This window comes from Staurois parvus, unplaced genomic scaffold (genome assembly GCF_062004578.1).
Source record: "Staurois parvus isolate SC_StPar_1 unplaced genomic scaffold, SC_StPar_1.0 ptg000006l, whole genome shotgun sequence".
NCBI lineage: Eukaryota > Metazoa > Chordata > Amphibia > Anura > Ranidae > Staurois > Staurois parvus.
The window spans coordinates 9,070,481-9,093,388 of record NW_028317802.1 but is presented as its reverse complement, the minus strand read 5'-3'; the positions used below and the strand labels follow the sequence as shown (position 1 = coordinate 9,093,388).

General features: G+C 37.7%; 1 protein-coding gene across 38 annotated transcripts in view; it reads left to right on the top strand.

Moving 5' to 3' along the window:
* The window catches only part of LOC149474319 (protocadherin gamma-C5-like), a 561,663-nt gene that overhangs the window by 378,485 nt on the left and 160,270 nt on the right, over positions 1 to 22,908 (top strand). Inside the window, exon 1 of one of the 38 annotated variants that reach the window (XM_089654104.1) lies at positions 3,305 to 5,843. The exons of 35 other annotated variants lie outside the window; for them this stretch is intronic. In XM_089654104.1, the coding sequence (XP_089510230.1) occupies positions 3,396 to 5,843 (2,448 nt within the window). In that variant the 5' untranslated portion in view covers positions 3,305 to 3,395. Of the gene's footprint in view, positions 1 to 3,304; positions 5,844 to 9,096; positions 11,625 to 19,695; positions 22,260 to 22,908 lie in introns of those variants that run through there. 2 more of the 38 variants (XM_089655128.1, XM_089655353.1) reach the window with 2 other exon arrangements.

Below are 22,908 nucleotides of genomic sequence, written 5' to 3'. Positions count from 1 at the left end.
ATTATCTTTAATATATGTATATATGGTATAGCTCAGTAAGGCAGGGAGCAGACCTGTGTTTGTATTGAGTAAATGTGGCTGCTCTTATCTACATTTATAGTATTATGGCATACTATACAGCAGTGATCACTAAATGGTGGACCACAGACCTGGACCTGGAGTGACAATCTTGTCCAAACTGGGGCCGTGCCACTTATTAGCTGGGTGTTCTCTCCTGGGTCTGCCACCTGGCTGCCACTATCATCCTTACAGTGGGCAGGGGGTGAAAGGTGCGGCAGGTCTGCACAGAGAGTGGGAGTCTTCTCAAATTAACAAGCAGGTAATCACCTGCTTGTTAACATAATAAGTACCTACCACCCCACTCACAGCTGTGAGAATGATAGTGAGACCAGAAAGAGAGCACCCAACTATTAACTGCCTCTGTCCTCATGGGACTATGCAGGGGAGGCTGAAGATTAAAAGGGGGCAGTGATGTAAGAGATGAAAGGGGGAATATGACTGCAAGGAGCACTGTGATGTGCAAAGGGGCACTGTTATGTGAAGGGGCACTGTGATGTACAAAGGGGCACTGTTATGTGAAAGGGGCACTTTAATGTGCACAGGGGCACTGTTGTGTGAAGGGGCACTGTGATGTAAAGGCGCACTACAATGTAAAGGGGCACTGTGATGTAAAGGGGAGTGGGACTGTGATGTGAAGGGGGCCTGTGATATAAAGGGGGGCTGTGGACACTGATGTAGCTGGGGGGGCTGTGATGTTAAAGGTTGTGATGTGAAGAGGGGCTGAGAACAGTGAGGTAAAGAAGGTGCTATGATGTGAAGGATAGGCTGAAGACACTGATGTACAGGGGTTGAATGTTACATAAAAGGAGGAGGATGTGATGTGTTATAGTGCAAACATGAGATTTGGACCCCTAGTAAAAGAAAATGCTACCAACTGGACTTCCGTTAATTTTAATTTAAGACCCCTGCTATACAGTCATATCAACATTTTTTTAAATCTTAAAGCACACTAATAAGGTGATGTATATCAACCTAATCTATTTTTTAAATAGTTCACTTAAACTTTCAGAAGACTGGTTATTCATTTAAACATGCTACATAAACTTCAGAAACTGAAGGCTAGGACTGTCTTTAATTTATTTCAGCTTGGACTAATGACTCATTTATTTGTATTGTGTTTAGGCAGAAAGGCAGCAGCCATTACCTCACAGATATGAATGATTTTTACAAAGGCATATCTTCCCTCCCTATTGTTTAGTATACAGAAGGACAAGAACACATCTTTGTTTAAAAGTGATTGTAGTTGGTTTTCAGTCACACAAGGTCACTGGTGACAGGGGCCTAAAGAGGAACTGAACTCTGGAAGCTATGCCGATTAAAAAAAAAGCTAACAGAACAAACCAATATTATTTTGGTCTCCCTGCAGCTGATATTCTCAATTACCAACTAACCAAACCTTGTTTGGCACTGGGCCTCTGTGTGAAGGCAGGGTTTTGCTTGCTCATGTTAGAGCCTTCAGCAAGGAGAACATTGAGCAGTACAGTAGTGACATCACCAAATTCCACTTCAAATCTCTTGAGACTAGATGTCACAGCAGCCGTGCCTTAGATCTCCCACTACAGATATACTACTATACATTTGTATACACAGGAGTGCATGGGCACCTTCACATACCAGAAAGTGCACTTTTATTTTTTAAGGAGGAATTCTAGACAACAGGTAGATATTTCAGGGTACTGCTTAGTCGTGATTATTATAGCAAATTTGCACTGGAATGGGTCATGTTCCTTGGGCATTATTGCCACCTGAATGTGGTAAGGGTTTGGTTCTTGCTGTGGCCATGACACAAACAAGGTATCATGGCTTCAACATGTGTACACCCCTGTCTGCTGTCTTTGCAGCATAAGGGTGAGTGCTTTGGAGGGCAGTAGAAATGTAGCTGTATAGATTTTCATCTCTCAACATCTCTGGTCTCCCTGCCTAGAGCTCATGATCTCAGTACCAAGGCCAAACTGCATGTATGTATATTTTATATTACCAGCAAGCTACATCTCTGAGGTCATCCACATACTGACAATGCTACTGATCTGCTACTTCAGGAAATAGACAATGGCTTTGATCAGCAGACCAAAATCACACAAGATGTCCTCCACAGTCTGCACACTTTGAGATCTGTTTAATGTCAGTATTCACAATTTTCATAATACCAGTGGCAATGTTTGTTGCTATACATACAGCATACTACTATATACAAATATGCAGTATAGCATTTTATATATGTATATATATATATATATATATATATATATATATATATATCTTTAGAATATTTGGTTAAGACATTGTACTTTGTATTTGGTTAAGACATTATATATTGTTCTTATGTATAATGTTAAACTGCTAGACAGCAAGACAAGTCCAAAGCAAAACACAAGCAATCATATGAGGGTTTTCATTGATTTGCCTAAAATGGGTCTTTTTAACCCCAGCAGCCAAAGCAACAAATAAGTTATTCACAGTCTTTCTCTGACTCTGCACCACTACAGTCCTTTCAATCAATAACAGAGGAACTAAAATACTTTTTTGGACATTGTACTTTGTATTTGCAGCAGGCTGTGCTGCCTCTTCCAATACAAGCTTATGTCCAGATCAATGTTGCTGCATATTGTGGCTAAATTCAGTCTTAGCCATAATCTAAATTTATGAGAATGTATAATAATGCAGCTGAATTTGGTTGCAGAAATCAAGAGAAAGCAACCCTGTTTTCAGAAATTACTGCAAACTCAGTCAGACCACTCTGCACTGGGTAGTGTTACCATTTTTTTTATGTAATCTGGATAGCTGGATATATCAAATATTCAGATATACAGATGCAGTGACAAGGATACCTCAACAACTATGCATTTGCTACTTAGAAAAGGTAGTTGACCTTTTTGTCAGTAGAAGATTTAAACTTAATAGAATTCTCTTGGTAGCATTCAAATGAATTATAATCATTCAGTCTTTGAAATAATAACAGTCGTTCATAATGTATTTTACAGTATAAATATAATGTATCAAATCATGTTATTACAGAGATACAGGGTTATTTTCATTCACTGAATTTGTAGATGAAGTTCACAATATTGCCCACAAGAGGGCAGTCTTGGCATGTTTAGCTTTACAGCTAGATCATCTAACACTAGCTCTGCTCTCTCCTCCCCCTGGCTCAGTGATTCTTCCTCCCATCTCTTCTCTCACACAAAGAGCTGCTGCAATGATATGAAAATCCTGTGGATGTGTTTTCCTATGGATGGATTCTTTTTTAGGGTTAGAAACAGCAATTTATAAACCAAACGCAATTTGGATTACAAAGGATTTATGTCACATCAAATATCAAGAACCTATTTTAAGATATGGACATCAGAGACTGCTGTCTGTGTTGGAAATGGCAAGTAGCTTTCTCCCTTCTCCTTTGTAGCTGGGGCTCGGTCTCTGGGCAGCTTCGTTATTCTATTGTGGAGGAGTCTGATCCAGGGACATGGGTAGGAAATGTAGCTCAGGATCTGGGCATAAAACGTGCAGAGATTGCTCAGCGCAGATTACATTTATCATCTGACAAATACCAAAAATATTTTACTGTAAATAAAGACAATGGAGGATTGACTGTGAATGACAGGATTGATAGAGAGATCCTTTGTGGATCCAGTGTAAGCTGTGTGCTGCGTTTAGAGGTGGTTGCTGAAAACCCTTTAGAGCTTTTCAGTCTAGATATAGAGATTCAGGATATTAATGATAATTCTCCTACATTTTTAATTGATAATCATTTTTTTGAGATTACAGAATTGTTGACAAGCCCTGGTGCTCAGTTTGCTTTAGAGATTGCAGAGGATTTAGATGTTGGTGCTAACAGTGTTAGTCAGTACATATTAAACACAAATCCTTATTTCTCATTGTCTGTAAAGAATCGTAAGGATGGCACTCTCATCCCTCAGCTGATATTAGAGAAGATATTAGATAGGGAGGAGAAACAAGAACACAATCTTATTCTCACTGCTATAGATGGAGGAGAACCAGCCAGATCAGGATCCTGTCATATCACAATAACAGTCATAGATATTAATGATAATTCACCAGTCTTTAATCAATCAGTTTATAAAATCAGTCTAAAGGAAAATATCCCTTTAAATTTTCCTATATTCATTCTAAATGCAACAGACCAAGATGAGGCCATGAATGGAGAAATTCAATATTATTTTGATGGTCACACTTCAGCATCTGCCAGGAAATTATTTGATTTAAAGCAAAAAAGTGGAGAGATATTTATAACAGATCATCTAGATTATGAGGAGCTGAATTTTTATGAATTGTCTGTCAAGGCTATAGACAAAGGGTCACCAAAGCTAACAGGAAACTGTCTGATTCAGGTGGAAATAGAAGATGTGAACGATAATTCCCCAGAAATTTATTTTTCTTCATTTAACAATGAGATATCAGAAAATGTACCAGTGGGTACTGTTGTGGGCTTAATAAATGTGAAAGATAAGGACTCAGGGAAAAATGGAGAAATAAAGTTAGATATATCTAATAACATACCATTTAAAATCAGGATTAATAAAAATCATTATTCACTAATCACTGATGGGAGCCTGGATAGAGAAAAAATATCCCACTACAATATAGAACTGACAGCTTCTGATTTAGGGTCTCCATCTCTGTCCTGTAAGACAGCTGTTATTCTCAGGGTTTCTGATGTTAATGATAATGCACCAATATTTTCACAATCTACCTATAATGCATTCATTAAGGAAAACAGTGACCCGGGGACTTTTCTATGTACAGTTTCTGCTACTGATGCAGATGAGGGAGTTAACTCTGATCTGGTTTACTCTATAGTAGAGACCCAGATAGATGGATCCTCTGTATCCTCTTTTGTTTATATAAATTCTAATAATGGTGATGTATATGCTCAGCGGTCCTTTGACTATGAGCACATTCAGACTCTACAAATCACCATAAAAGTAGAGGATTCTGGTTCTCCAAAGTTATTTTCTACTGTCCCTGTCTTTATATTCATATTGGATACAAATGACAACTCCCCCACCCTGCTGTATCCGGAACACTCTGAGGATCTCATTGTCCAAGAGAGGATCCCAAAATCTACAAGTGCTGGATATCTGGTGACAAAACTGACTGCAGTGGATCTGGACTCTGGTCACAATGCCTGGTTGGCCTTTAGCTTTATTGATTCTGGCAGTTCTTCACTGTTCCAAGTTTCTAAACATACAGGAGAGGTCAGAACTGTACGAGGATCTCAGGAAACAGAAAATGCAGAACAACAACTCACTATCTCTATAAGTGATCATGGGGATCCTCCATTATCTACTACTGTCACTGTATTTGTCAGTATAGCAGATGATGTTGTAGTAGAAAGACCCAAATCTGGGGATTTCTTAAGAAATTCAAAACCTCCATCAGATATGACTTTATACTTAATTATTTCACTTGTGGCTATTAGTTTAGTTTCCCTTGTAACATTCATTATATTACTAGTAAAATGTCTGAGGAAGGAAAGTTACGGTTACAGTAGTAGTTGCTGTTATCTTAGTGGGTCTGAATCTAAACCATACATGGATCAGTATCAGCCAGCTCTTTTCATGAACACAGACGGAACCTTAAAATACATGGAAGTCAGGATGGTTCCTCCAGGAGGACAAGGACAATGTTATCAAACTAATGTGCCTCCAGGCCCACAACAGAGGGATTCCACTTTTCTGCAGTTTCTGGATTTTCCTCAGTTAAGGGAACTTGTAAAAGACAATGATAGCACATCAGATACAAGCTGTTTGAATGATCCAAGCAAGGTAAGAGATAGGCCTGCTCTTTGTATCGCACTGCTAACATGATTTCAAACTGCTATTTTTATGCATGTGTTACTGTATATGAACTAAAAAGGTCAAATGATAATTGGTGAAAATAATATGTGTGCTGATTAGGATGTAGCGTCAAAATGGTTGTTTCTTTTCTTTTCAAGATTATTTTTTGAGTTTTTATATATTGTTCCATTCTAATATTTAATTTCAAGGGCTGACTTTAATAGGAAACAATATCATCTATGAGAAAAGTTCTTAGAATGCAGATTAAGTTCATGTTTTGTCACTTATACAAATCCGTACCTGTTAAAAGAATAAAGTGAATACTTACCTCTCCTTTTGCCTTCACTGTTCCATTGTAAAAAAAAAACAATTTTCTCCTAAATTGTCTTCCAAAACCAACACATCCAAGACTGTTGATCTCCTGTGTCTCCTGCTCTGCTTTGTGGTTCCACCTACTGACCTGCATGTCACTACTGTGTCCTATCGAAAGTACAAAAACAAGCGGGGGGACACAGGAGATTGACACTCCCGGAAGTGTTGGTTACTGAACACTTCAGTAGAGAATTTCTTTACAGTAGAACAACATTAGAACAGTAGAGCAGTCTGGGCAGCAGGAACGTATTTACTTCTTTTACAGGTAAAACTTTGGCAACTTTGACAAAGTCACTCTAAGTGGCAAAGTAATACAGATGATGAGTCACACTCTTGTATAATTGTTTGCACAAAGGCTTTCTTGTTCCTCTGTGTATGTGTTGCCCTGTCTCACTACAGTTATAAGGTAGGGAGTTAAGCCAACCATACAAGGATCACAATTCAGCTGGTTCAGCAGGGATTGGCCAAATTTTGATCCATGTATGGGCAGGGAGGTTGTACAAAAGTTTATCTACCAAACGACTTCTGTACAACCACCCTGTCAGATTTTTCCTGTTCAATCAATGTCACCAACTCTAGGCAGCAGCTCTGATTAGTGTATTCTGACAGAGAGGAAGCATGAGTATGTGGATGAGGGGAGTCGAGTCCTTTTTTTCATTCAACCTGCCGGTTGAATGAAAAAATAAAAGATCCCTCTATTGGCTGCCTTTCAATACCTACCATATATGCGATTCTATCTATCTATGTATCTAAAGGCGATCCTGTCACATTGCCCATACAGGCAATAGATTACCACGTCCACAATCCCCCAGTGCCCTGTTTACCTACTAGAGCACTGAGTAGATATCCCTGTATTAGAGATTAGACAGGGCTGAGGACTTTCCACTTCACAGACCACTGGATACTTCATAGTAATAAAACATAATTTTCTCTCTCAGTGTATTAAAATAAAAATACATTAAAACTTGCTTGCAAATATCTGACCTCAAACTGCTTGTAGGGTAGGCGACAGACCAGGACATGTTATGCAAAATGCATGCTCCTGTGTTTTTTTATCCTGCCGATAAAGACACATTGGGGTTGATTTACTAAAACTGGAGAGTGAAAAATCTGGTGCGGCTCTGCATAGAAACCAATCAGCTTCCAGGTTTTTCTGTCAAAGCTTAATTGAACAAACTGAAGTTAGAAGCTGATTGGCTACCATGCACAGCTGCATCAGATTTTTCACTCTCCCGTTTTAGTAAATCAACCCTATTCTGTCATTCCTAAGTACCCAGCCATCCTGGAGTTATTGCAGATGAGTGATCCTTGTTTCTCTACTGTGTAACATCTACATGGCACCTACAACTTTTTCACACTGTGCAGAGAGCATGTTTTATCCCTGTCTTTACAGATAACAGTGTTTTGTACTTTTCTAGTTATAGTGGAACAGAAACTGTATTTCTTTTAAAATGTTAAATATAAGGTGGGTGGATGCTATTAGTGACACATTTATCAGTTTTGTTTAAAATTTCTATGGTATTCCTTTGTTAGGTTTTATTATATTTCATTTAATAGCAAGCTAGTATTTAGAATTATATGATAAAGATTAATTTCTAGTACACACAATGAGATAATTGGACAAAAAAATGCTTTTGGAGCAATCGTGCGAAAATCTGATCAGTAGTGTACAGCTTTTGTGAGCCTATCATGACAGTTCATGTGACAAGCATGAAAAATCTTCTCGTAAGATAACAGAACAAATGATTTTCATATAATTAGGGCATGCTCAGAAATGAAAGAATACATTACAATACAGTACATTATTTCACTTCCAAAGCTGTATTCTGTTTTATGAGAATTTTCATAACTTTAGTAACCTATTCGTTTTCCATATGAGACTAGCATGCAAAAAAACACACAAAAAAAAACGGATGATCATTTGTCCAATATTCTCATCATGTGTACAAGGCTTTAGGCATGACACATATTTTTTTGTTATAGAAGTAGTATAGAAGTAGGATTTTAGACTACTGAAAATCAGAAGACTTGGTTGAAGAATGTTTTCACAGTGTTGCAGAGAATTTTAAGCTAGTAGTATTCTTTCTATCAGTCAATCAATAATTTAATTGTTTAATCCCAACATTTGTGGTATCAAAGTAGGAAAAAGACTTGTGCTTGTGCTTCTGGTAGCAGAATGATTATTATTAATATTACTACTACTAATAATAATAATCATTTCATTAATAACTATAAGGCTTATGTTATGCACTGGGTACCTAATTATACAAAGAGACATGTGTGATCTGTTAATGTCACACATATTATTTTTACTTAATCTTTTTTGAGTATCATTGGAGAATCGTTTAGCCTTAATATTAAAAACCTGCTTTGTAATGGTGGTAAACCAGGAATCACTATTAACATTTGAATAATTAGTACCTATGTTTAGAAGCATACTATAAAATTTTAAATAGGGACTTCTTTTAATCATTTGCTGTAATAGTAAGTACTAGATAATTCTACAGTAAATATATTTTAGTTAGATATATTTACTAGGTCTTTTATTAGGCAATATGGAGTATATTCTATTAATTGAATACTTTTCTTGTAAAATAATAATAAAATAATAATATATTATCATTAAATAAATTCAAACTAGTTTTCATGTCAATAGTAAACTTACTTGAAATTTCCATATTTGGCCACAGGAGGGCAGGCCTGCCATCTGATATTTTCTTATGCCATGCATTGGATGTGCTCTTGTCAATGCTGCGCTCTCCTCCCCCTGGCTCAGTGATTCACCCTCCCATCTTTTTTTCCTCGCTCACACAAAGAGCTGCTGCTCAGACGAATGCTGCTATCATGTACATAGCAAGGATTTTACTCCATTCAGTGGATTTTTTCTAAGGATGACCATTTATTGGATTAAAAGGACCTCAAGGCTAACATATTTCAAGACTTTTCAAAGAAGGACATTATAATATGAACATCCAAGGTTGTTCAAAAGCTTGGCAAGTAGCTTTCTCCTTTCTCTTTTGCAGCTGGGGCTGGGCTTCTGGACAAATCTATTATTCTTTTGCAGAGGAATCAGATATAGGGACTGTTGTGGGAAATGTGGCTCGGGATCTGGGTTTAGACCAGACAGCTATTAGTAAACGAAGATTACATGTGGGATCTGAAGGAAATAGCAGATATTTTACTATTGACCAGAAATATGGAGATCTGATTGTAGATGAAAGGATTGATAGGGAGAGCTTGTGTGGATCTGCTTCAAGCTGTGTATTGCATTTAGAGCTTGTAGCAGAAAACCCATTGGAACTGTTTAGCTTGGAAATCCAGATACTAGATATAAATGATAATGCTCCAACATTTCTAGTTGCTAATCAGGTAATAAAAATTATAGAACAGGGTTCTAGTCCTGGTACTCAGATCCCTCTAGAAACAGCACATGATCCAGACCTGGGTGTTAACAGTGTAGCTCAATACAGGTTAAATAAAAATCCATATTTTTCTTTATATGTCACTAACCAAAAAGATGGTAATCCTATTCCAAAACTGGTGTTGGAAAAATTTCTAGACAGGGAAGAGAAAAAAGAGCACATTCTCACTCTTACTGCTATTGATGGAGGAGAGAATCCTCAGTCAGGGACATCTCAGATTACTGTTACAATATATGACATTAATGATAATGCACCAGTCTTTGATCAATCAATTTACAAAATCAGTATTCTTGAAAATATCCCTTTAAAAACCCCTATTATACAATTGAATGCAACAGACCTAGATGAAGGAATCAATGGAGAAATTGAATATTCATTTCATCACAACACTCCAGAGACAGCAAAGAAGGTATTCAGTTTAAATACACAGACAGGAGAAATATTTAATAAAGGCATTGTGGATTTTGAAGTGGCAAATGTATATGAATTATCTGTCAGGGCAGTAGATAAAGGTATTCCAGAATTAGAAGGACGTTGTGTTGTTCAAATTGAAGTTGTGGATGTAAATGATAATGCTCCAGAAATTAAATTTACTTCTAAGGTTAATGAGGTCCCTGAAAATGCCCCTGTAGGAACTATCGTTGGGTTTATCACTGTCAGAGACAGGGATTCTGGTAAAAATGGGGAAATTAAACTAAAAATATCGCCAGATTTACCTTTTAAATGCCAGTCTATGTCGAATCATTATACACTGGTCACTAGTGGACATCTGGACAGGGAGAAAGTCTCACAATATACTATTACATTGATCGCTTCTGATCTCGGCTCTCCCTCTTTAAGCAGCCAGACTACAGTCATCATTAATATTTCTGATGTTAATGATAATCCTCCAGCATTTCTACAGACTGCTTACAATGCCTTCATATCAGAAAACAATGATCCTGGCAGACTGTTGTGTACAGTATCTGCTGGAGATCCAGATGAGGGAGATAATGCAAAGCTCATTTACTCCATAGTGGAGAGCCACATAGATGACTCTCCTGTCTCTTCATTTGTCTACATTAACTCCGACACTGGTAATATTTATGCCCAGCGTTCCTTTGACTATGAACAGCTCCAAGTTCTACAGATCACTGCGAGAGTGGAAGATTCCGGATCCCCAAAGCTGTTTTCCAATGTTTCAGTCTTCATATTTATTCAGGATACAAATGACAATTATCCCTCTATATTATACCCAGAGAATTCAGGGGAAGTCATTGCACAAGAGACCATTCCCAGATCTGCATCTACTGGATATTTAGTCAGTAAAGTCTCTGCGGTGGATCTGGATTCTGGGCACAATGCCTGGCTCACCTATAGTCTTGTTCAGTCTCGCAGTCCAGCTTTATTTCACATCTCTGAATATACAGGAGAAGTCAGAACTCTGCGAGGATTACAGGAGACGGATAACACAGAACATCAACTTGTCATTTCTGTCAGTGACCATGGGGAGCCTTCACTGTCCTCTACAGTCACTCTGATTGTTAATATAATGGAGAATATAGTGCAGGAAAGTCCCAAATCTCATGATTTTTTTCCAAGTTCTAAGTCAAATTCAGATATGACCTTATATCTTATAATTTCTCTCATAGCCATCAGTTTGGTTTCCCTGGTTACTTTTGTAATCCTAATTGTGCGGTGCCTTAGAAAAGACTATTACAGCAGTAGTTGTAGATGCTGTCTCTCAAGAGATTCATACTCCCACAGCTATTCTGATCAGTATAAGCCAACACTTTACCTTAACACAGATGGTACATTAAAGTATATGGAAGTGAGGATGGCTCCACCGGAATCACAAGGCCCATGTTATCCAGCTTGTTTCCCATCAACAGGAATACATGATTTATCCTTCCCAAGAAATGGAAACTTTTTAAGGCCCAATGATTTGTTAGGTGAGACACTTTCTGAATCCAACCCTGTGACTACACCAAATCAGGTGAGATAGACTATGTTTTTATTAACAATTTATTTGGTTACACTGATGCGAACTGAAACTAATATGGTGGTCATTTACTTTGTTTTACGTTAAGCATGATTGTTGCTTTGATTTTGTGGGTGTAGGTAAAACTCAAATACAACATCATGGAGTCTTCTCTTCGAGATATGGATGTTAATATAAAGATGGTACATTCTAGTACTGTCTATCTATGGTCAGCAAGTTAGCATTGTCTGAAGAATGTGATGTACTGTATCATCGTCTTGCATATGGTTCCTTTTCTGGCTCATTGTAAATAAGTCATTATATACAGATGTCATCTACTACACCATGGAACATTTTGCAATAAGGAAAAACTTCTACAAGTCCACAATTACACACCTAGGTTTAAACCCTATTGACTAGGGATGAGATTAAGGTATGCTGTAACCATAGGTTCACTGCAAATCCATAGGATTCACAAAATTCATCAATTGTGAACTTTTAGCCAAAAACTTTGCAGTTCCATAGCCAGAAACAAGGAACGCATATAATTCTGTGTATACCTTTACCCTGGTCACTTGAGTCACAAAAGCCAAACATTTGAGGGAAATAATTATCCCGGCTCCCTTTCTATACAAATGTAGACTTGCAACATCCAAGTTTGGTATTTGCAATGTTCCTCATGGCAATGCCCAGTTTTCTATGCCCTTTGTTTGACAATTAGTTGCTTATTAGCCCTATAAATGACCAATATTAAGCATTGAATAACAAGCCCCCACAGACTTATAGTGGGTTAACAGCAAGGTTTTCGAACTTTGAACTTCATGCAGGATTCGTAAAACTGTTCATGGATTGAACCCAGGCAGATTTACTCATCTCTATGGATGTCAAAGAGTCACAAACAACAATGTGTATTGGAGATGAAAGGTACTTTTGTCATTGCTTCATATACACACCACATTTACTGGAATCTATTATATAACAATTGTTTGTAGTCACTTTGGAATCCAGTGATTATGGTGTCCTTTTATGAAACTGAGATCAGCAGTGATCCTGAGGATCGTTGCTGATCTCAGATCATTAGTGGTTTAGGAAATAGAGATGATCAGTGGAGAGCATGTTCCCCGCTGATCATCTCAGCACACAGACTTCCAGTGTATGAAGGAGCGATGTCAGCCCTTCACTGGCGATCTGTGTTCTCCCTCCAGATTCTCCAGCCCAGAGGTGGAGAATCGGGGGAACCGCAAACGAAGCATTGGTAATTTACCTCTGCTTAGTAAACTGAGTTTGACTGATCTCTTACTGTAATGTCATGAGATTACAGTAACAGGAGCCATTTTCTAGCATTCAAAGCATTTGTAGATCGCTTCTCTCCTCATTAGGAGAAGCGATCTACACTGCTTCATAAAAAGGCATTCAGAGGAGAACTGTCTCCTCTGAGAATGCCAGAGAACTGAACAGCGGTCATTTATCGCTGCATGATAAAAGGACACCTATATTGGCAGCTAGCAGTATTAGATGCACCTACATGTTTTTCTTGTATTTATATAATCTTTCTATTATTAATTTGATATCCCTCTTATTGGGCACTTTCTAGAAAGGCTATAATATATATATATATATATATATATATATATATATATATATATATATCTCAAATAGTACAAAGTGGGGTGCAAGCTGTAGTCCGTTTATTTGATTCTTGTCTCTCTCTGTCTCAGTAAGCCAAGGGAGAATCTTCTCTGGCATGAAATAACTGTAATAAACTCCTCATCACTAGCAACCCTTTTTCTTCTGCTCTTGCACAGAAGGCACTATGGCTTCAAAACAAACATATTGCAAGGATTAGTGTCCTAAAGATTAATAAAGGATAACATTTGGATTCTTAGCTCTACCTACTTCCTACAAAATATTGAAATAATTACTCATGATGATGCATAACCAATAACTTAAACTATCTTTGACAAATATTGTTACAAAAATCCTTATTATACATAAATATAAAAACCATCAAGACACATTTTTGTAATAACATACTAAATGCCAATATTCTATGAATATTGAAGTGAAGTAAACAAACAGTGGCTCCAAAAGGCCTAGTGTTCTTAATTGCATATAACTTAAGGATGCAGTTAAAGGCACAGATGTTTTCCTTTCTCCAACAATAAATAGATATGTGTCCCCAGTGTAAGCCTATAGAGGTAAAGAGAGTGTTATTTATAGGTTTCCAAGAGGTTCCATAATGGAACAGTGTCATATACTTTATATATAATGGTTGAAAAAAACATATAAAGATGATTCCTGTGGTCCATTTATTAAAAGCTCTATTTATTGTTGGAGAAAGGACATTGCCCATGGATTTAACTGCATCCTTAAGTTATATGCAATTAAGAACATCTGGTATGTGTGTCTTGATGTTTTTTATATGTATGTATAATAGAGATTTTTGTATCAATATCTGCCAGAGGCAGTTTAAGTTACTGGGTATGCATCTTCATGAGTAAATACTTCAATACTTTGTAGGAAGTAGGTAGAGCCAAAAATCCAAACTGTATCATTTTATTGTTCTTTAATGTACTTTTGTGGATGGCTCTCCTTCCTATATTTAACTTTTAACTATAAGAGTAGTAGGACCAGGAGGAATTTTTATAAAGGGATTGGAAGATTAGTGTCCATAGAGCCCAGCAATACTAAGATTGTAGCACACCCTTTCACTTAACCACTTGTCTACCGGAGACTTTTACCTCCTTTGTGCCCAGGCCAATTTTCAGCTTTCAGTGCTGTTGCACTTTGAATAACAATTGCACAATCATGCAACATTGTACCCATATGAAATTTTTATCATTTTTTTCACGCAAATAGAGATTTCTTTTTGTGGTATTTAATCACCGCTGAGTGTTTTATTTTTTGCACTATAAACAAAAAAAGAGCAAAACATTTTCTAAAAAAGTTTTTCTTTTTTCTATTTTGAAAATGTTGCAAACAGGTAATTTTTCTCCTTCACTGATGTGCATTGATGAGGCTGCACTGATAGGTAGCACTGGTGGGCACTGATAGGCAGCAATGATGGGCACTGATGAGATGGCATGGATAGGAAGCACTGATGAGAATTGATGAGGAGGCACTGATGATGCTGCACTGATATTCAGCAATGATGTGCACTGATAGGTGGCACTGATGGGCACTGATATGCGGCACTGATGGATGCTGATAGGCGGCACTGATGGACACTGATGGGTGACACTGATGGGCAGCACTGACTGGTAGCACTGATTGGTGCAACTGCTGGGTGGCACTGCTGAGCAGCACTGATGGGTGGCATGGCTGGGCACCAATGGGTGGCACTGCTGAACACTGGTGGGAAGCACTGCTGAGCGGCACTGCTGGGCACTGATCCTCAGGGCACTGATCATCAGTGCCCTGATCATCAGTGCAGATGTCCTCTGTGTCATTTGCAGGTTATCGGCAGTACTTTCCTCACGCTGTGACACATTGGACACAGCTGATCACATGGTAAAATACCACTGTAATTGGCCTTTTACATCATCATGTAAAACAGCAATCATGGAGAGTGCCAGATGCATGCCACTGAGGGTGCACGGGGGGGGGGAGGGGCTGAGAGGACATCATATGATGCCTTCTCAGAACTAGACAACCGCGTTATAGCTGTCTTTTGGATATAGCTCTGTTGGCAAGAGGTTGTAATGGGAAAAAAATAACAGACACATCTATGCTTACCTGCTCTGTGCAATAGAATTGCAGCAATTGGCCCCAATCCTCCCCTTCTGGGATCCCCTGCTGGTGCTCCTGGCTCCTCCTCTCTTGCTGGTGCCCCCAGTTGAAAGCCAATTCCCATAGTGGCATTTTTGCGAGTTCACTCCCGAGACCCACTGCTGCGTCCATTGACACAGAGAGAGGGACACCGCCCCACCCCCTGCTCCCTTGTCACTTGAGTTGATTGTCAGGAGTGGGAGCCAATAGCTCCCACTGCTATCGATCTGCCAGGGAGGAGTGACATATCCAGGAGAGCCACAGCTCTCATACACAGCGCTGGATTGTGATTGGGCTGAGGTAAGTAAAAAGGGGAGGGGTTAGGGGGGAGTGTGTGACACAGAAGATTTTTTACCTTAACGCATAGAATGCATTAGGGTAAAACACCTTTGGGCTTAAGAACCACTTTAAGGTAGGAAATGTTGCTATGGATAATAAAAACAAATTGATCTACATTTTATACCACAAAGTTGCCTAATTTTACTCAATAGCATGCTGTTTGGCTCTTTATTACTTTATGATAATTTAAAAAATGTTACGTATTTTTATGATTGTAATATATTTCTCTCACTTTTAATCTGTTTGGCTAAATTAATCCATCAGTGTCACCAAAGTATGTTATCAGAAATTGCACCATATATGCAGATTCTAATCTGTATATTTCTAATTTGTTATGGAAGGTATATTTCTGTTATGTTTGACAGTAACGCAGTGCAGAGGTAAACATATTATTTAAACATTATGTCTGCAATGCTCAGCTGGTAGACTTGGCCACATATGGCCATTGTGAACCTTATTCAGCAAAACGAAGCTTGGAGTATATAAATATGGATTTATTTATCATAAATCCAAAACTTGTAGAGAGACACTCAAGGGTCTTGCAAAGGAACTAGATCAAAACAGTAGCATTTTTATTGTTGCTGTTTCAATAAAGATCAGCCTATCATTCTCTTGAGAAAGATGGACTGATCTTCACTGAAACATCAACAAAAAAATGTTCCTGTTTTGATCTATCTCCCTTGCAAGAGCAGTGAGTGCCTCTAAACCAGTTTTGGATTTGTAGAATGTCTTTGTGGGTGAGCGCCTGGGCATGTACCTCATAGAGTGATGTGGCTACCCTTGGGACCATTTATTTATTATTGTATAGATGTATATATATATTCTTCAGTTTGAGCTTTCTGTGAGATGGCAGAAGAGAATGAATTCTAACTGAGCAGCAGATCAGCATTGTCCATATTTCTGCACCTCACTCTTTCCATACTTTGAACCAGTGGTGCTATCTACTGGCACTCTGGTAAAATAGAGAGAAAATCTATTGCCTTGGCAAATAAAAGTTACTTTATTAGATTGATAGAAGGGGACTACCTGTAGGTGGGGACCCTCATTGTGTCATGTTTGTGTATAAAAATGTTGCTACAAATGAGGCTGTGTGGCCACTTACTCAGGAAACACATATTCTAAAATGAACTTTCACTTTGCAATGTGTAATAAACACATAAATTGCAGAATGTAAGTAGTTATCACCATGGAAGGCTGTTTGTAGGACTACTCCAATCAAATAATGCAACACAGAGCATTGGGACCAGATCTGTGGGTAGTGGGGTAAACATCATGCTTCACTGCTGAACGTGGTTTAGACCAAGGCTGTATATGACTGGCAACACTTTGGGGGAAATTTACAAAAACTGGAGCACTCAGAGAATAGTGCAGCTGTAAATTGTAGTCAATCAACTTCTAAATTCAACTTGTTTAGTTAAACTTTGACAATAAAACCTGGAAGCTGATTGGTTTCTATGCAGAGCTGCATCAGATTTTGCACCCTCCAGTTTAAGTAAATAATCCCCTTTATATGTTAGGTTATTATTTATAAGATATAAATTGCTTAACTGCATCTGGTATTTTATCTCATTGTAATTTTCTCTTCACAATATTTAAAGCTGAATTTTAGCCACCATGAAAAAAAAATGTTATTCCCCCATCCTCACTGCAAGAGTTAATTGCTTGTTTAGTCTAAGGGGTAAGTAGGAATTTACCGCATTTCCCATTTTAACATTAGCTGGCATTCTCCTATACTCTCCTGGTGTGCAGGCAGGCTCTTGACATTCTCAAATACAGTGCAGGACCTTACTCCTAGACAAACCAAGCAGTGAATGCAATCACTATAGGTAAAGGAAATGCTTAAATTATATTAGCCTAAAAGGTCGTGATACCATTGCAAGGCCCATAATCATAGAAAGACCAGAACACAAAAACTGCCTTCAAAGAATTACTTTATTGGGGTGAATAAATTGTACAGCCAGTAAATACGGTTAAAGAGTATGCATACCCCAAACTTTCTTTTTACTTTTAAGTAGAGAAATAAAGGTTAAAAACCCATCTGATTATTTTTGCTGTTTGAGCCCCATTGGAGAGATTTCCCTTCATCTCCTGGAGACAGAAGGAGTACATTTCTGCAAAGTTAAAGGAATTCTTCTGTTAGGCTGGTTTCACACTTATTTCCCCTGCTGCGTTTGTCATTGAAATCAACAGAAACTCATTGAAATACATGTTGATAAAGTGTTACTGTGGGTTGTCACACATTTTTAATGCATCATAATGGGCATCAACCCACATTAAAAAGCATTGTAAGGTGTATACCTGCAACATGTGTTGTGATGTGTTTTCACTAATTTCAATGGAAAATGCATCAAGAAAACATTGCATAGGTGTGAATCCAGCTTTAGACAGTTGTCCACAGAACAAGTGTCCGCTTTGGAAGATTTCCTCCTCTACTCTTTGTTCTGGGTAAAATTCTGGATTTCGATGACAATAACCAACAGGAACAATCGAGAGGTTGCATTTTCCCAGTGGGATACAGAGAGCGATAAACACTTACCAGGGTTTCTAAGCGTATTTGCTAAACATTTTATTGTACATTCTAACTAAACTGTTACATACTTACTGCTATAAAGGTATTTAGTGGTAGGGAGACATGGAACTCATTGATGGTATTATTTGTAAAATAAATATTATCTCATTAAAAGTGTACTTTGACCTTCAGCAGCTCATCAGTTAGATACAATAACATTCTTATTATGAATGATGAGATAATGTAATGCTAAATTCAGTACATGTCTAGTTCGTCTGAAAAATTATCTCCAGTGTATGAGTACAGATCAGTCTGACTCCATACAGCTTTCTTTAAAAAACTGGAAATCTAACTAAAAGACATCTGATCATTAATTTCTAATATTCCCCTAAAGCGTCCTTTGTAGAGGCATACTGTATACAGTATGTAGAATTAAAAAAATGATTGACAACTGACAAAATTACTTTTAAACAAGACAGAGAAAAGTTATTATAACCATGTTACTACTTTGTAGCATCAACATATTTAAGGAATTCTTAGGTCTGATTGTGCTTTATATTTGCTTTAATCATCCTCTGTAAAGCTATCAGTACCAAATCAACAATGAAATGGATTAGAGGACAAGATATATTCAAGTTCTAAAAACATCCTTGCTACTGTATTTTAGATTGGTAACTGTTAAAACTGCTATAAAATTGACTATTAGTTGTGACAGCACAGTGAAAATGAAAAGTTTGACATGCATACAAGAGGATGTCACAGCCAAAGGCTGTTTTTTTTTATCCAGCCTCAGATATTTTGCAGTCGGCCAAACTCCTTTAGGAAAAATAAATCTTACTGCTCATAATGTGGTATTATGGGAGTTCCTATACTTATTGGTTAATAAATTGTGGACTTGGTATTGCAGATTTCTCATCATGATTACACATTATTCTCCATTTCTTCCTGACCACCACAGATAGTGATTAGAGAAGATCAAGGTTTTGCTCCAGGTGCCTTATGCTCTTTAATGAGTCAGAATAAATGCATAAAGCATAAAATAATTACTGTGTTTATGCTTTCTTACAGTACCAGATTTAAGCCTCTGTTTTAGTTTAGAATTGACATAGAATGATCATTTTTGTACATTTCCACAATTTGGTCTATTTACTGTACACACAATGTGTAACACTTGATATTTATTCAACTATACCTGGTGACTAGCTATAACTAAAGATTTTAGATATCTCAATATCATTTACTTATTTAATTTTGTTTAACAGATTTTTCTAAATTGCAGTGCACTAAAAAAAATTCAGTTTTCCTAAAATGTTTCCATAAAGCTGTAGTTCTCATTTTTGGACAGAAGAGGGCAAACTAGTCCATCCAGTCTGTTTGTTAATAAAACCTTCCAGAATCTGTTCATGTGTTCTCCTCCCCCTGGCTCAGTGATTCACCCTCCCATCTCTTCTCTCACACACAAAGAAGAGCTGCAGCTCCGATGAAAACCCTGTGGATATTTTTAGTGCAGGAAATATGGTGTTTTCTATACAACAAATCATTTAAACTCAGCTTGGATACTTATTGGGATTACAAAAGGACTTCTCAGAAGAGGGATTAAAGACATGGACTGCAAATGCTGCTCAAATGCTTGGAAATGGCAAGTAGCTTTCTCCCTTCTCCTTTGTAGCTGGGGCTGGGTCTCTGGGCAGCTTCATTATTCTATTGCAGAGGAGTCAGATCCAGGGACTGTCGTGGGAATTATAGCTCAAGATCTTGGCATTACCCTAGCAGATATTAACAAAAGGAGACTGAGTTTGGGATCTGAAGGAAGCAGCAAATATTTTACTATTGACCAGAAACATGGAGCTCTAATAACACTGGAGAAGATTGATAGAGAGAGCCTGTGTGGATCCAGCTCCAGCTGTTTGCTGCATTTAGAGGTTGTAGCTGTGAATCCTCTAGAGCTGTTCAGCCTGGAAATTGAGATTTTGGACATTAATGATAATTATCCTATTTTCTCTGTTACTGATCAGGAAATAAAAATTATAGAGCTGTTTGCAAATCCTGGAGTAAGATTTCCTTTACCCTCTGCTAAAGACTTGGATGTGGGGAAAAATGGCGTGAGACATTATAGCTTAAATCAAAATCCTTATTTTTCTTTATCAGAAAAATATCGTAATGATGGAACTTTGATTGCAGAATTAGTATTAGAGAAAAATCTAGACAGGGAAGAGAGATCTGAACACAAGCTTATCCTCTCTGCTATTGATGGAGGAGAACCTCCCCGATCAGGATCCACTCAGATTAACATTATTGTTTTAGATATTAATGACAATGCACCAGTGTTTGATCAGGCAAGCTATAAGGTAGAGCTAATGGAAAATCTACCACTAAACACAGTTGTTATAAAGCTAAATGCCACAGATCTAGATGAGGGTGCAAATAGTGAAATATTATATTCATATGATGATCATACTTTGGATTCAGCAAAGGAAATATTTGAATTAAATGAAATTACTGGTGAAATATATATTAAAGGGGACGTAGATTATGAATTTGCTAATTTGTACGAATTATTTGTAAAGGCTGTAGATAGAGGATCACCAAGACGAGAAGGACGTTGTGTTGTTCAGGTTGAAGTGCAAGATGTAAATGATAACATACCAGAAATTGTAATTACTTCTCAACATAATGAAGTCCCGGAAAATGCCCCAGTAGGGACTATTGTTGGGTTTATTACAGTCAGAGATAGGGATTCTGGTAAAAATGGAGAGGTTAAATTGCAAATATCACCAAATGTACCCTTTAAATGCCAGCTCATGTCAAATCGTTATACACTGGTGACTAGCGGACATCTGGACAGGGAGAAAGTCTCACAATATACTATTACATTGATCGCTTCTGATCTGGGCTCTTCTTCTTTAAGCAGCCAGACTACAATCATCATTAATATTTCTGATGTTAATGATAATCCTCCAGCATTTCTACAGTCTGCTTACAATGCCTTCATATCAGAAAACAATGATCCTGGCAGACTGTTGTGTACAGTATCTGCTGGAGATCCAGATGAGGGAGATAATGCAAAGCTTATTTACTCCATAGTGGAGAGCCACATAGACAGCTCTCCTGTCTCTTCATTTGTCTACATTAACTCCGACACTGGTAATATTTATGCCCAGCGCTCCTTTGACTATGAACAGCTCCAGGTTCTACAGATTACTTCAAGAGTGGAAGATTCTGGATCTCCAAAACTGTTTTCCAATGTTTCAGTTTTCATATTTATTCAGGATACAAATGACAATTATCCCTCTATATTATACCCAGAGAACTCAGGGGAAGCCATTGCACAAGAGACCATTCCCAGATCTGCATCTGCTGGATATTTAGTTAGTAAAGTATCTGCTGTGGATCTGGATTCTGGGCACAATGCCTGGCTCACCTATAGTCTTGCTCAGTCTGGCAGTCCAGCTTTGTTTCACATCTCCGAATATACAGGAGAAGTCAGAACTCTGCGAGGGATACAGGAGACGGATAACACAGAACATCGACTTGTCGTTTCCGTTAGTGACCATGGGGAGCCTTCACTGTCCTCTACAGTCACTCTGATTGTAAATATAATGGAGAATATTGCTCAGGAAAGCCCCAGATCTCATGATTTTCTTACAAATTCTAAATCAGCACCAAATATGACTTTATATCTTATTATTTCTCTTGTAGCCATCAGTTTGGTTTCCTTGGTAACATTCGTGATATTATTAGTAAGGTGCCTTAGAAAGAATTATGACAGCAGTTGTAGTTCTTGTTTTCCAAACAAATCCCTCCCTGTGTCCTATATGGATCAGTATAAGCCAGCACTTTACCTGAACACAGATGGGACATTAAAGTACATGGAAGTAAGGATGGCTCCTCCAGAACCTCCAGGATCTTGTTATCCACCTTGTTTTCCTGCAACAACAAACATTCCGGAATCAACACTTACAAAATATCAAAGTAATCCTCAAATAGAAGAGCCTAAGCCCACTCCTGGCAGTTGGTTTAGTGAAACACATCAGGTGAGATTGCCTTAGTTTATTAAGTAATAAAAAAAATACAAATTACTTTTATATATATATATATATATATATATATATATATACAGTTTTGTTCACTACCCTTTAGGCTTTAGGAAACAAATAGATTATTCTTTAAATTTGGTAACCTGAACCAAAAGAAGGTTTACTGGAAAGTGAATGGTTGCTATTGGTAATACAGACCAATGCATTTCCTTCAGTTTTTCTAACAAGGTGGATTGTTGTTATGAAATACTTATTTTTAAGATCCTTGGTATTTAAATAATGGGCTTTTTTGTGATTGCAAATTTTGTATCATTTTTGGCACATCTAATGGCATAGCTATTGGCACCCAGTACAGTTACCAACTGTATATGATTTGTTTTTCTTTAATACCTACCTTTAAGCTTGTGTTTGTTGTAAGCATATGTTAAGTGGAATTCCAATCAGGCCTAGATTTTTACGTTTTGCCACCTCCATAGCCAATTGTCATATGTCTTTGCCTTCCTCACTGACTATTTTATATTTACTCTCATATGGTTTTCTACCAGCTGCAGGGGTGTCTTCTCATTACATAAATACATTTTGGCGGAAACATTTCTGCATATGTCAGTCACTTTGCATGGGTCAGTCACTCTGCAGGACGGTATTT